Here is a 15741-nt window from a genome sequence, read left to right as displayed (position 1 = left end):
CTGTGACAAAGTATCACTCCTACACTTAGGATTTGTGCCTTTTACTGTATGCTTGATATATTTCAGTTCAAAGTGTACATTTAAATGGAGAGATTTAGGAGAACCGACAGACAGTTGGATGGAGAGGGACGGAAAAAGTCTAGTGTGACTCTGAGGTTTTGGCCTGAGGAACCAGGTCACTGGAGTCCCCTTTCCTGAGATGGCAAACAGCAGAGGAAAGGCCAGACTGGGCAGGTGAGGGGAGGTCAAGTTCAGTTTGAGACAGGCTGTGATGGAGGAGCTGAGCGGGCTGTCAGGGAAGATGTCAAGTAGCCACCTAGCTAGTCAAGTCTGGAGCCTGGGGGGAAGTCAGGGCTGCAGATGCAGTTTGGAAGTGTTTGTCCTGCAGATAGACTCCAAGGCCATGAGCCTGGAGGAGGTCTCTGCAGGAGAAAGGGTGGAGAGAAGAGGGAGGTTCTAAGTGAAACCATGTAACTCAGACTGGGGCTTGAACCTATGGGCTGGGACTTGAACCCAGCCAAAACCCAGACTGGGGCTTGAACCCACAGTCTTTTAACTGAGATCACACACCTGGTCTCAGGACTTAATGAAGCTCAGATTCTTGGTGTCTCATCGCAGAAAGAATTCAGTGAGAGACAAAGAGATAGGTAAGAAGTGGATTTATTTAGAGAGAAACACACTGCACAGACAGAGTGTGGGCCATCTCAGAAGGTGAGAAAGGCACCAGGGTATGGGGTTGTCAGTTTTTATAGGGATGGGTAATTTCATAGGCTAATGAGTGGGAGGGGTATTCCAGCTATTTTGGGGAAGGGGTGGGGATTTCCAGAAATTGGGCCACTGCCTACTTTTGACCTTTATGGTTGGCCTTGAACTGTCATGGCGCCTGTGGGTGTGACATTTAGCTTGCTGATATGTTACAATGAGTGTATACTGAGGCTCAAGGTCCACTAGAGGGACTTCCCTGGTAGTCCAGTGGTTAGGACTCTGCACTTCCACTGCAGGGAGCACGGGTTCGATCCCTGGTTGGGGAACTAAGATTCCACATGCTGCATGGTGTGGCCAAAATTAAACACACACACACAAGTCTAGTGAAGGTCGACTCGTCCGCCATCTTGGACTTATTTGGTTCTAATCAGTTTATGTCGTGTCCTCGGGCTATGTCATTCTTTTAAAGGTTGTGCCCTGCCCTCTTCCCTCTTGTTTCACAAGGACTGAGTGGGCAAAAGGGCACTCCAACACTTAGCCTGATGAAGGCTAAGAGCCACAGTTAGACCCAGGGGCAGCCAGAGGGGCAGGAAAGAAACCAGGAGAGTGTGGAGTCCACAGACCAAGTGGTTTCAAGGAGCAGGGAGTGACCAACTCTGTCTAAGGCTGCTGAGAGGTCAAGATGAGAGCTGAGAATGGACCACTGGATTCGGCAGCATGGAAGCATTGGTGAACTTGTCAAGGGCAGTTCCATGGAACAATGGCATCTGAAGTCTGGAGGAGGGAGGACAGAATGGGAGGGAAGGATGTGGAATGCAGAAGGGGCTCTTCCATGAATAGGGCAGGAGGTGGAGGAGATGGTGGGGCCAAAGGATTTGTAGACAGGAGTTGCTACTCCATGTTTGTGGAGGGGAACAGTGGCAGAAGAGAGGAGACAGTTATTGCAGCCATGTCATTGGGTAGGTGAAGAGGGACAGGATTGCCCTGTACTCAGTGCTTTACCTGCCAAGTGGAGGGCAAGATTCAAGCAAACAGAGAAAGGCATCTGGCAGATAAGGTTTTGCTTGAGGAGGCAAATGTCCTTGCCTTCCTCCTTCCTTTACCTGGCTCCAGGGCAAGTGGGTTCAAAGGTTTCTACCAGGAAACAGATCCTTGCCAGGGCGGGGGCAGGGAGGCGTTGGGCTGGGCAGTGTGGGGTGGGGCACCCTCCCCCCCAACCACTAACGCTTACTCAACCTCTGGCAGCAGCAAAAACCAGTAAGTAGGTGCCTCAGACCACAGCAGAGCTCAGAGAAGACACCGGAATCAACCAAAGAGACAGCATGGTGAAGTTTGCACCCTTGTCCGTGCCATGGGAGCGCAGGATGCAAACCTTTGTGGTCCTGCAGTGGGTTTTCTCCTTTCTGGCTCTGGGTAAGGCGGGCTGGGCTGGGGGGACGGGAGGCCATGGGATTTTTCATCTCACCTGCTGGCACCAGACTGGGTAGGGACTGCTCCCCCCAGGGCTAGTGTTCAGCCTGTACACTGATGCCACTACACTGGCGTTAAACTGTGGGCATACTCTTTACAGACTGGTCAATAGCCATTTCACACACCCACACACAAACATGCACGTGCACGCGCGCACACACACACACACACACACACACACACACACACAAATACCATACACATACCCCATGTCCTCTCTCAGAAGCTCCCCGAAATTTTGCAGCTAAAGCAAGCCTCCAGTTCCCTGCCCCTAGCATCCCTGATGATTGACCTGTGTCTCTGCCCTAAGGGTTGTTAAAACATTTAAAATATCCCCGGTTACCCCATTCCACAGATGAACAGAGAAGCTAATTGCCTTAAATGTCCAAGGCTGTAGGTCTGGGCTTCTCCTACTGCCAGAGGAGGAGAGGGAAGGCGGCAGAGGGAGGAGAGAGGGCTGAGGGCATGGGAGGAGGTGTGGAGCAGGGGCAGGAGGCGACAAGTCGACAAGTAGGCTGCCTCCTGGGCATGGGGCACTGGGGGCCCAGAGCCAGGTGGGCTGAGGCCCGGGGATTACAGGGGATGAGGGACATCTTGCCCAGCTGGCCTTGGGAGAGCTTTCCCAGCAGGAGTGTGTCTGACTGTCTGTGCCCACCCCCAGCCCAGCCCGGGGTTCCTGGGAATGTCAGGAGCAGCACTGGGAGGTCAAGCAGCGCTGGGGCGGGAGCTAGAGGGAGGGTCGCTGAGCAAAGGGATCTGAGCCCACTCGTGCCAGGAGCAGGAGCTTGTACCTTGTCCCTTATCCTGGGGACAAAGGGGAGCCCAGGAGGCTTTTTGGTACAGGAGTGACAAGGTCCAATCTGTGTGGGGCAGGTCTCAGTGCCTGAAGTCTATGGATCTGCTGTGTTTGGGGTGTGGGGCGTAGACCAATAGCAGGTAGTAGCCGCCAGCTAGATCGGGGTCCCCAAGTTATGTGGCATGGGCCAAATCCAGCCCACTGGTTGCTTTTGCATTTGTACAGCCCATGAGCCAAGAATAGTTTTTACATTTTAAATGTTGGCATAATTCAAATGATTATGTGCCTGTGTAATACCCTCCAAGTTGCCCCATATAGCCTCAGAGTCTAAAATATTTACAATCTGGCCCTTTAAGAAAAAGATTGCCTCCCCTGGTCTGGCAGTGGGTGGAAAGAAAGGGCCCCTTTTCAAGGATACTTAGGAGATGAGTCCACAGGGTGGGATTTACAGGCTGGCAGGAGAGTAAGGGCTTCCAGTGGGGGAGTAAACACCACACATGTTGTGAACAGCTGGCTCATGCTGGACATAGAGCAGGCATTTTGGGGAGGGGCAAAGAAGTGGCCGGAGAGGTCAACCAGGACCTGTCACTGAGGACTCAGGGCCCAGAAACAAATACTTTACAGTGGGTTACATGTTTACTCTGTTTCCTTTCCACTCCTCTATAATTCACACACCCACACAGGAAGAAGGTAAGCTCCATTCAAATAGTTGGTCTTGTTCTCAGCTGCATCTCCAGCTCCTAGAAGAGTTGGTGTTGATAAATGTTGAATGAATGAATGTTGGGAGCATGATGTAGACAAAAGAGTAGAATTGAATGCCAGGTCCCAGCCTACTAGCTTGCTGTGGGACCTTAGCCAATTTGCATACCCTCTCTGGGTCTCAGTAAAGTGGGTTCTTACATTTTTCCCCCTTGGTGTTACAAGGTGAAAGAAGGTGTCTCCCTTCCTAAGGGACGGAAAAGATCCCCAAGTTTGGGTTTTGCCTGCTGACAGGAGTTAAAAGGTGACCTCAGGGTGAGGGGGATGGTGGAGAGTTCTTTCTGTCAAGTGCAAGTTCCTCTTGTGTGGGTTTTTTCCTAACCTTAACATGCTATGTTAGTTATAAAAATGAATATGTGCTGTTGTAACACATCCAAACAAAATAGGTATCCTAAAAGTGAAAGACTTCCCCAAATCCTACCCTCCAGGGAGCCACTATTTTTATTTATTTATTTATTTATTTATTTATTTATTTTGGGCCGTACACATCGTGGCTTGTGTGAAAGCAGCCGTGAAAGCGCGGAGTCCTAACCACTGGACGGCCAGGGAATTCCCTCCAGGGAGCCACTATTAACAACTCGGTTTTATTCTCCAGAGGCGGTTTTCTGAAAGGGGGAGCGACCCACATAGACTTTTGATTTTGCCCAAGGGCAGAGAGTCCTAGCTGAGGTTATCATTTTCTCACATTAAATATTTGTTATGTAAATAAAAATGATAAAATCTAAGTCAACTGCCAAGCCATCCTTATCCCTTATCTCCTGGCACCTGCCTCCTCCCTCCAGATCTGCAGGTGTCCTTCCATCCTCTATGCATGGGCATCACAAGGGTGGACATGTTATTCTTCATGCAAATGGTGGCATTTCATTCCCACTCTTCTGCAACTTTCCCTTTCAAGTTTTTTATTAAAAAAACTTAAAGGCAAACAAAAAAGTGATCAACTCACCAGGAGTGTGGTTCGTCCTTTTTCTGAATCCTCCAGGAATCATGAGGCTGATGTGAGAGAATGGGTTCCAGCAGCCATTGGCCAGCAGGCCTGGGAAGGAGGGGAAATGCCTGGAGGGGAGCTGCCTGCGATGGCAGTGACTCAGGGCTGCCGCTCCTTCCGGCTGTTTAAGAGACGCCAGATGAATGGGTTTGAGTGTGAAGCCTCCCCATTTTTCATTATTAGTAACTAATTCAATGCTATTTTAAAATAAAGTACAGAGGTGGAAGAAACCCAAGTGTCCATCGGTCCATTGATGGATGAATGTATAGCAAATGCCGCAAATAACACAATGGAATGTTATTCAGCCATAAAAAGGAAGGAGTTTCTGAAACATACAACAACATGGATGAATCTTGAGGACGTTGTGCTAAGTGAGATAAGCCAGTCTCTCTCTCTCTCACACACACACACACACACACACACACACACACACACACACACACACACACATATTTTATGATTCCTCTTATGTGGGGTTTGTAGACTAATCAAATTCATGGAGACCTAAAAGAGAATGGTGGTTGGCAGGGGCTGGGGGAGGGGGACATGGGAGTTTTTGTTTAATGGGTACAGAGGTTCAGTTTGGGAAAATGAAAAGAGTTCTGGCAATGGATGGTCACGATGGTCAATGTGAATGAATATAATGCCACTGAACTGTACACTTAAAAATGGTTCAGATGATAAAGTTTATGTTACATATATTTTACCGCCATAGAAATTTAAAAAAACAAAACAAGTGCCCCCAAACACAGCACTGGAAAGTCAGCTCCATGAGGGCAGGAATTTTTCTCTGTTGTTCACGGCTGAACCACCAACACCTGGCACATAGGTGTTCTGTGTAAAGTGAACATCTGTGAGCCCCAACCTATTTTCTCTGGCTTATGAATTTTACTACTGTTCAGACTGGGTCAAAAGTCCCCTTCTCCTGGAAGCCTGCCAGGAATGACAGACCCAGTCTACCCCACTTTCAGATGCAATACAACCGGAGGCTGACATTTCTAAGAGTGTGGGTGCATGGTGTTGAGTGGAAGGAATGGGATGGGGAGGGAGAAATATTCTCTGGGAATGATGTTCCATTAGCATCAGGTTAGGGTCAGCCCCACAGACCCCCTGACCCTGAGATGAAGCCAGGATTAGCTTGCAGCAAGGGACTTGGAATCATAGGTAAGAAGGTATTTCCTCACTTGGCCTGGTCCTAGCCATGCTGCACCCCAACCCATGGGCCAGCCACAAGTTGGCCTCTTCCTTCCTCCCTCCTTCACCAGGAAAGGGCATGGCAGGAAGAGGAAGCAGCATAAGCAAAAGCTAAGAGATTGAAGGAACTCAGTCTCTCAGTGTAGGTACACTGAGCAGTTTCATGTGGCCGGAGCATGGGGTGCATGTGGGTGAGTGAGGCCGGAGTGGGAGGGGGATCAGACCAGCCGTGGGGAGCCTGAATGCCAGGCTGAGCTACATGGGCTGTTTTTAAAGTTATGAGAAAACCATGGAAGGACTTTAATTAGAGGCGGGATCTGGCAGGATTTATCTATGGAAAGATGGGCGAGAGTGGACAGAGAGAGGGCTGGGCAGAGAGAATGTCTCCTTTTTCTCTGAGGGCCCAAAGGGTGGAAATGAGAAACAGTTAAACTAGTCACTTCTCCCCCAGGCATTTATTGAGCACCTGGTGAATACAGATGCTTAACTGGACAGAGAGGAGGTGGAGGGGGAAGACTGGAGTGAATGAGGCAGCCTGGTGCAGTGGGAAAAAACGAGTTTGGAGCTAGGCCTACCTGGCTTCAAATCCAGGCTCCCAGTGTGACACTGCATGGGCTGCATTCCTTCCTCTTTGAAGGCAGGGGAGGCCGACCCCTTCTCCCTGGGGTGAGGGCTGGACAGGACAGTGCTGCTAGTGATGGGCATAGGGGGAGAAATCCTTCCTTCACCCCTCTGACCACTGATGGTTCCTGCTTCCTTCCCCAGCCCAGATCTGCATTGTGGTCTTCATAGGTCTCCTGTTCACAAGATTCTGGATCTTCAGTATCCTGTATGCAACCTGGTGGTACCTGGACCGAGACAAGCCACGGCAGGGGGGCAGGCGCATTGAGGCCTCAAGGCGCTGGGTCATATGGAAGTACATGAAGGACTATTTCCCCGTCTCGGTGAGTAATGGGGCTGGCTGGGGTGTGGCCAGGACCGTAGTGCCCCACGTGTCCGTGGGGAAGTGTGGCCCTGTGTGCAGTGAGCAGAATACTGGGCTGGGAGGTAGGAGCCGGGCTTCCACCACTATGTGGCCTGGGGGAGAGTCCAGCTTCTGTCTGGCCATGGTTTCCCACCTGCAGGGATGTGGGGCCAGTATGAGGACTGATGAATGAACAGGATTTGAAGGAGCTCTGTGGGCCATGTAGTGTGGCACACATGTGTATCTTATAGGTATAAAGCCCTCAGTAGCCATGCTTGGGGGTGAAGGTAATAAACTTAAGGTCCTAAGAGACCCTCTAGCCCCACACTTCATAAGATGAGGAGACTAACCCCTAGAGAGGGACAAGGATGTGATCAAGTTCACGTACAAAGTTCTTTTACTGGTTTAAAGTTTGTACATTAAGTCAGTTTAAAGGGACAGGGGAGAGGACCCTGAACTTGTTCTCAGATTCTGCCCCTCACTCTGGTATGTTAGGCATCCTTGGACAAGGCCTTGCCCCATTCTAAATCTTAGTTTACAAAGGTATCCCGTGAGCACACTGATCCCTCCCAGTTGAGTGCTTTTGAATCTCTGACTTTCTGACTCAGGGCACCTCATGGCCTTTTGGACCCTTGACCCTGGACCCAATTCAGTCCTGAGTGGAGCAGAATCCTTGATTTGAGTGAACTGACCTTGGCTCCTTTCCTGAATCCCAGACAGACTAAACTCTTGGGTATAAGCAGCTGGGCAGGGATGATTTATTGTCCAGATAGGCTGGGGAAGGCAATGGGGACTCAGAGAGGTGCCAGACAGGGGCAGGTGGCCCTCCTCTGGAAACAGGAGAGAAGAAACATATAGAGTGTGGCCTCTGGAGCTGAACAGACTAGGTTCTATTATCAGTTCTGCAACATACAAGTGGTGTGACCTTGGGTGGGTTATACGGTCTCTCTGAGCCTCAGTTTCCTCATATGTAAAGTGGAGATAATGCCACGTACGTCATTGGGTTGCGTGGATTCCATGAGACAGCAAGTAAAGCACTTTGTATGTCCTCAGTAAACTAGTAGTTTTTATTATTTTACTGAATCGCTGGGGATTCTGGGGAGATGTGGGCATGGCTACGGGTCTAGGGAGGACTCTGATAGCCCAGAGACCGGCTGTTCTGCCCTTCACACCTGCATGGCTTCTCCCACCCCAGTCTGGGAGCCCCACCTCTTCCTGGCCCTCCAGAAATTAGGCCCCCAGCTGGTAAAGCGATAGGGAATGGAGGAAACAGGCTCAAAGAGGGTAAACAGCTTGGCCAAGTCATGGGCGTTCAGCAGCAGAGTCAGAGTTCCTGCCTTGCTCCCTTCTGAGAGTTCTGGGGCCCAGCAAGGACTAGCAAGGGCTGGGCAACAGCTCGGGTACAGGAGCCCTTAGCATCCAGTGAGCAGGGCCTCCTGGGCAAAGGTAAAGGGTGCAATGGGGCAAGGCAGGGCAACAGGGCAGGGGCTGGGCAGAGGGCAGGAAGTTGGCTGGCAGAGGCTTCCGTGCTCATTAGGGGTGATAGATGTTGAAGGGCAGAGCGAGTGGGCAGTGTTGAGCCAACCTGAGGGGCCCGGGTGGGGGCAGTCTTCCTCGACCCCATATCTGCTTCCTCTGCAGGGTGCCCTCCCAGGACCTTGTCAGCAGAAACGAGCAGGGTTTGCTGGGTCCCGAGGGAAGCCATGGGAATGTCATGGGCAGAGTCCCTCATCCCCACCCCAGGACCTCTGAACTTTGAGATTCTGAATTCCCATCCCTCCCTCTCCTCTTCCCAGGCTCGCTCTTCTGTGCCAGGAAGGCCAGAGTCTCCATGGGAAAGTATGGCCTGTAGCCTGAGAGTGTTTGTGACATCAGCTACCAAGCCAAAGAAAACTATAAGTGGTTTCTGGCCTCAAGCAGAGCTTTGTAGATTCTGGCTCTGTGGTCTCACTCCACACTGTGAGCTAAATCCTGAGTCCACCAGGGAAGGAAAGGCGGCCTGCGAAGGGAAGAGCGCAAGCTCAGGCCCAGAAGCCTGCCACCGCGTGGTTTCTGAGCAATAGTGTGACTAAAGCAGAAGGTGCGCCTGGGAATGAGGCTGGAGAGGTTTTTAGGGATAAGGTAATGGAGGCCAGTGCAGGCCATTCCGCAGAACTGGAGCTCTTCAACTGAAAGCTCTCCAAGGGGCTGTCTTCCTGCCATCCCGCGACCTCCAAAGGACAGCATCTGGCTCTCTTTACAGCTGGAGCTGCTGACAGCTGCAGAAAATGAGGCTGAGCAGCTCTGTGCCTGTCCTATCCACCATCCCCCTGCTCCTCCCCCAGCCAGTTAGCTCCCCAGGAGGGTTTCTCAACCCTGGCACTACTGACACTGGTGGGACACTGGACCTGTTTTGCAGAAATTCCACGTGCACAGTGTTCAGGATTGTTGCCCACTGCAGGCCTGTGGCATCACCACCTGCAGAGGGCGGGCTGTACCACCAAGAGGCCTGCAGGGAGTGAGAAGATGAGCACTTTGACTTGCCTGTCCTGGGCTGGGAGCCTGCGGATTCTGGACCCCACCACCTCCCTGGAGACCCTCCTAGTCTTCCACATACTTTCAAAGCGCAGGCCCTGCAGGGATCTTAGGGTGGCCAGGAGGTAGGGGGTCCCGGATAAGGAGTCCCCACTCTGCTGGAGCTTCCCCACACTCACAAGCCTCTGCCTTCCCTGTCAAATGCATGTGGATCCCTGAGCTTCTATCAGCTCTTACTGTGATTTTATGAACTAGCATCTAGTGGTGAATTTCAAGCAAAATTAGGGCACAGTCTCTGTGTCTTGGAGCTTTCCAACCTCACCCTTAGCCTTCCTAAAGAGCTAATGGTGGAGAATCAGGCACTGTTTCCCCCAGGAGGAGCTGGCTCCACCTCCTGTTACCCTTCTCGGCACAGCTGGTGACGTTCTGCACGCATTGTCTTGCTTTTTCACACGACAGGTGATTGTGGCATCTTCCCATATCAGGACAGGAAGAGCTATGTCGTACATCCCTATGGCTACACAGTGGCCCATGAGGGAATGTTCCATAATTTGTCTAAATGGGCCCCGCTGATGGACATTTGAGTGGATGCTAAGTTTTGGTATTACTAAAAATAATGCTTCAGTTAATAATCTTGTTCAGATGTCATTTTGCACAAGTATGAGAAATTCTGTAGCTAAATTCCTCAGCAGTGGAGTTGCTGGCCTAAAAGGTCAATTACGTTTTTCAATTGTAATATCGATAAATACTGCCTCATTACATTTAGACAGGTTGTACAAAATTATTTTCCCACTAGCTGAGAAAGAGAATTCACAAGCAAGTGCTTCAGTGCAGGGAGCCAGGTATGTTTTTCAAGAAACACACCGAGATGTCTTCCTAAGGAAACACCTTTCCCAATGAGAATAACCAGAATTATCTCTGCTTGCCCTTATTTTCACGTCCAATAAATCCCCACCGAATGAGTGGAAGAGGTTTGTCCTCATCTGGGAAGCAATGGCGCCTCCACCTGTGGTCCCCTCAGCCTTTCTGCAAAGGGTCAAGGGTAACCAGAGGGCATACTGGGGGGTGGGGGTTTGCAGAGATCAAGTCCAGGTCAAGGACAGGACAATTTGGGGCTGTTCAGCTTGGGTAGGGCAGACAGGATCAGACCCCCATTGCTGTCCCTTGGGTCCCACCAGGCTGCTCTGAGAGCGGGCAGCCAGGCCTCTAGGGCCCGAAGGCAACAAGAATCCTCAGGGTCATTCTGAAAATTTCAGCTTGGTGACAGGATGAACTTTCACGGTGCCAGAGCTGAGCCAGAGTGGAATGGACTGCTCATGCCTGGAAGTGCAAATTGCAGGGCCTGTGCAGAATTGTCAGGGAGCCTCCTGCCAGGGGCTTAGGGCTTGGGCCGGGGGCCTCAGGGCCTCCAACTCTGATGGCTGTGCCTCCCAGATAACAGGGCTCTTAAAGGGCAGGCCCGGCAGTTACTGGCAGAGTGGGAAAGGGGTTGGTCACACACACAATCACTGCCCCGGCAGTAATCTTTGCACACTGAAGCCTGTCCAGTAAATGGCGGGAGCAGCATTTGTTAACTCAGTTCCTCTCCTTCCACCCTCACCCCACTTTGCCTGGAAGCTGCTAATGACAAACAGCTCTCCTCTCCCACTCCCTCTACAATATCTAGTGGTCTCCCCGGCACCCTCCATGCTGCAGGACTGACCAGACCAGGGCAGAGCTGCCAATGGCCAGGGGAAGAGGTGGATGGATGGCAATGAAGGTCTGACATGGGGGGAGCAGAGAACCACCAGGGAGACATTTGCATTGTACAGCGGGGTAAACAGGACTAGGGCCAGTCTCCAGGTCTGCACGCTCTTTCAACCACCCCTGATACATCTTGCAAATGCTCACTCCCAGGTCCTAAGCACCAAATTTTCTCATAGGGAGTTTTGTTAAAATAGGGCTCTTCAAGCATAGTGGCACCCCTGTGTGGCCCTTGATGGTGTATGAACTATACCAATTATAATTCAATGTATCAGTTATGATTATCCTGTCCTGCAGTCTTGATAATTCCATGGCACTCACGGACCTAAGCTTCTCAGCAGTCCTGGGAGGTAGGTGGGACAGGGTCAAATGCCCGCATTTGATAAATTAAAAGCCAGAGAGGGAAGCAATTTGTCCGAAGCCAGCAGCGAGTCTGAGACACAGATGGCACCACGGTCTCCCTAGATGCATTCAAACGCATATCTCCATCTTCATAAGAACCTGAGGCTCAGAGAGGGGGAGCAAGTTGCTCAAGGTCACACTGGTGATGGCAGAATCAGGGAGGGCCTGAGATCCAGCCCCGACTCACGAGGTTGCTATCCCTGCAGCTGGTCAAGACCGTGGAGCTGGACCCCTCCCGGAACTACCTCGCTGGCTTCCACCCCCATGGGGTCCTGGCGGCCGGAGCTTTTACCAACCTGTGCACCGAGAGCACCGGCTTTTCTTCACTGTTCCCCGGCATCCGCCCACATCTAATGATGCTGAACTTGTGGTTCTGGGCCCCTTTCTTCAGGGATTACATCATGTCAGGGGGTGAGTCTTCCCACCCCTGGGTAGCCCAGGAAGATGAGGGCTGGAGGCATGGAGGAGGGATTTTAAGGAGGACTTCTAACAATTCTGTACTTAATCCAAGAACATGTGTAGTGGAGAAGGAGGCTAGACCCAAGGAAGCACTTCCCACAGCTCCGTGCCCAGCAAAGAGCTCGGCAAGGGGTCGGGAAGAGGAGGAGGACTCAGCCCCAGTCCTCAGGGAACTCCCAGTTTGGGGGTGGAGCCCAGAGCACACCTCCTCCACCATCCCTGCCCGCTTCACACCATACTTGACCTTCTTCCTCTCCCCAGGGCTGGTCTCAGCAGACAAGGAGAGCGCCGCTCACATTCTGAACAGGAAGGGAGGTGGCAGCCTGCTGGCCATCATTGTCGGGGGCGCCCAGGAGGCACTGGACGCCAGGCCTGGAGCCTACAGGCTGTTGCTGCGGAACCGCAAGGGCTTCGTCAGGCTCGCCCTGATGCACGGGTATCGGGGCAGAGGGCTCTCGGTTCAGTTGGAGATCGGCAAGGATTGTATTTTAGTGGGAAGACAGCAGAGGTTAATGCAGATCCTATTTTGGCAGAGAGACTTTTTTTAAAAATTTATTTATTTTATTTATTTATTTTTGGCTGCGTTGGGTCTTCGTTGCTGCACACAGGCTTTCTCTAGTTGCGGCGAGTGGGGGCTACTCTTCATTGCGGCACGCAGGCTTCTCATTGCGGAGCACAGGCTCTAGGTGCCTGGGCTTCAGTAGTTGTGGCGCATGGGCTTAGGTGCTCCGAGGCATGTGGGATCTTCCCGGACCAGGACTTGAACCCGTGTCCCCTGCATTGGCAGGTGGATTCTTAACCACTGTGCCACCAGTGAAGCCCTGGCAGGGAGATTCTCAATCCATTCACAATGAAGATTCTGTGTTGGTGACGATGTACTGTCTCATTCCCAAATACCCAGAAAAGAGTCTAGAAGGGAGATTTGGTGATTAAAGGGACTAAGTGTCAAGGGTCATACTGCTGAAAGCTTGCATTAGGTCTGAGACGGAGGGGATCTGGGAGAATGGAGTTTGGGGCATTGCTTAGAACTATTCTCCTACCTTGGATCATCTTTGAAGAATACAAGCTAACTGGGGCAGGTGAGATTTTTCCAAAGTTTGCAAATGTTTTTTATCTGGGAGGACTCTCTATAGCATTCTAGTCTCCCTGTCGTGTTACAACTGCCAGGCAGTGGCCCTGAGAGGAGCTGGGACCTGCCCACAATCACAAAGCAAGGCCATAGCAGGACTGGGAGACACCAGAGGCCTCCTACTTCTGGCCCAGGGCTCTGTTCTCTACCCCAATTCCTGGTCACTGGGTCCCTGCAGGAAGCTAGGTGAAAAGTTTGCACCTTCTTGCACCTCCTAACCCTCTCTCCTGTCTCCCTCCAGGGCAGCTCTGGTGCCGATCTTCTCCTTTGGGGAGAATGACCTATTTGACCAGGTTGACAACTCTCCTGGCTCCTGGTTGCGCCGGACCCAGAACCGACTGCAGAAGATCATGCGAGTCTCCCTCCCACTCTTCCATGGCCGTGGTGTCTTCCAGTACAGCTTTGGTCTTATGCCCTACCGCCAGCCCATCACCACCGTGGGTGAGCCAAGACCCAGGCTGGGATGGGGAAGCCTACAGGGCAAGGGGCCCAGGCTGTGTGCTGCAAGGGGACATGCACATGGGCCAGGCACATCTTTGACCTTGTGGAACTCACATTCTAGACTGGGAAACAGTCACACAGGCAGATATAAGGCAGTCTGGGAGGAGAACTCTAACAGAGACACAAAGAACCGTAGCCACTACTGAGTACCGAGCACCTGCTGTGTGCCAGGCGCTGTACTGACTCCTTACATGCAGCAGCTCAGTTATTCCAACAACCTTGGAGGCAGGGACTATCATCCCCATTTCACTGATGGCAAACTGAGACTCAGAGAAGTTGAATCATTTCCAAAAGAACACCCTGCCCTTGAGTAACTAAGTTGAGGTTTGGTCAGGATCTATTTGACTTTTTTATTACACCAAAGAAGGAAGGTTTAATTCGGACCAGATGATCTCATAAGGCTTATTGGAGAAGATGGATACAGGGGAAGGGCATTCCAGGTGTTAGAATTGTGTGTAAAGTAACAATCAGCAGGCTATGAAAGAGAGCCTGAGGGATTTTCCTGTAAATAATGGGCATGGGCTTCAGTGCATGGACTTAGCACCATCTTTCCAGCTATTTGGACAGCTCATTTGCTTTCTTCTTGGATTCCACCTAGGTTCCAATGGCAAAGCTTGTAGAGAAAGGTCTGTTCATCTCCAACCACCCACTCATTTCTTAGTTGAGTACAGACTTGGTCAGCTCCCTACACCATGACTTTCCCTGGGTTGTGTGGTAATATTTTCATGAATATAATTCACAAGTGCTGCCTCCAGAGCCATTCCCAAGAGAAGAACACATAGCAGCTCCTTTCTGAGCCAGGCAGAACCAGAGGAAGGAGGTAGATAGGGCCTCCCGATTCCTCCCTAGAAAGGGGGCACTGCAGGCCAGCATGGAGAGAGAGGGGGAAAGAAGGGCGCTTGGGCTGTGGGCCGCCTCCCCCAAAGACATACAGGCGCTTCCCATCACGGTATCTGAGACTCTCAGAACCACCTGGCCTGGAGGTTAAGAGCACATCCCCAGGGCTTACCACCTGGCACTGATTCTTCCTGGCTATGTGACCTTGAACAAGTTACTTAACCTCCTTGAGCCTCATTGCCTGGCCCGTCAAACAGGAATAATAGCAGGTTCTATCCATATAGGATTGTTAGGACGATTATAAGAGATATTGCTTGTAAATGCCAGCTGGTGGTATTGTTAATATATGAGAATCTTGGAGTTGCCCTAACATCTTAGAACTTATCACCCAAAATAGAATTGAAAATGAGACAGTAAGAGCACTTTCCTGCACCGATGACCATTGTGGTGTGAACCCCAAGTGCCCTGCAGCTCCGGTGGTTCCTGCTCTGGGCCACCTCACTCCTTTGTGTCTTGCAGTGGGGACGCCCATCGAGGTGCAGAAGACACCGCGTCCCTCCCAGGAAGAGGTGGACAACCTGCACCAGCGCTACATGAAGGAGCTAAGCAACCTCTTCGAAGCCCACAAGCTCAAGTACAACGTCCCCAGTGACCAACACTTGGAATTCTGCTAGTGCCTCCCCAGAGGAGGGGCTGCCCCAAAGGACAGGGCTGGCATTAGGGAGAATAGAGGGAGGGGCTGTGATCCCAGAAGGCTTCCCGGAGGTGTCCGTTGAACACATCTCCAAAGCCTTCGATGGCTCCTGCGTTTCTAACCCATGCCAGGCCCCGAGTCACAACTGGCAACGTGGCAGAGGAGACCAGACTCTGGCATCGGTGATTTGCACTCCTGCTGTGACCCCTCTGCAAGGAGCCCTCTCCTTGGTCTGCCCACCTGAGAAATGGGAGAGATGCTGGGAGAGAATAATGTCTGTGTTCTCCGTCCCCTGTGGTCCTGTCACTCAGTGGGCAGGAAAAATTACCAGGTTTTTCTTCCTCTGCCTTGAGTGACAGCTGCAAGAAGCCACCAGCTGCAGCCCTTTCTCCTACAGTTTCCCTCGTCCTGCATCCGGCCTGTCCCAGCTCCTCCCTCCCTGAGCTGGAGAGGAGGGCGAGGCCACAAAGCCCCTGCACTCGCCCTGGGCACCTTTGAGTTTCTGAGTCCTCTGAGCCCTGAAATGGCAGCCAGAGGGGCCCAGAAGGTAGGGAAGGAGAATTGCACTCTGTCACCAGCTGAATGACCG

At 51.7% G+C, this 15741-nt stretch overlaps 1 protein-coding gene across 1 annotated transcript; it reads left to right on the top strand.

The window, feature by feature from the left end:
* The first annotated feature begins 2027 nt into the window (after window positions 1-2027).
* On the top strand, window positions 2028-15132 carry MOGAT2 (monoacylglycerol O-acyltransferase 2). Its single transcript, XM_068555849.1, has 6 exons — window positions 2028-2118; window positions 6675-6853; window positions 11739-11943; window positions 12253-12427; window positions 13362-13561; window positions 14978-15132. Exons 1-6 carry the CDS (start codon window positions 2028-2030, stop codon window positions 15130-15132), a joined length of 1005 nt encoding a protein of 334 aa, XP_068411950.1.
* The last annotated feature ends 609 nt before the right edge of the window (window positions 15133-15741 follow it).

This window comes from Eschrichtius robustus, chromosome 11, assembly GCF_028021215.1.
Source record: "Eschrichtius robustus isolate mEscRob2 chromosome 11, mEscRob2.pri, whole genome shotgun sequence".
Classification (NCBI taxonomy): Eukaryota; Metazoa; Chordata; class Mammalia; order Artiodactyla; family Eschrichtiidae; genus Eschrichtius; species Eschrichtius robustus.
Note: the sequence above shows the minus strand (reverse complement) of the source record. Positions and strands in the feature narration are given on the sequence as shown.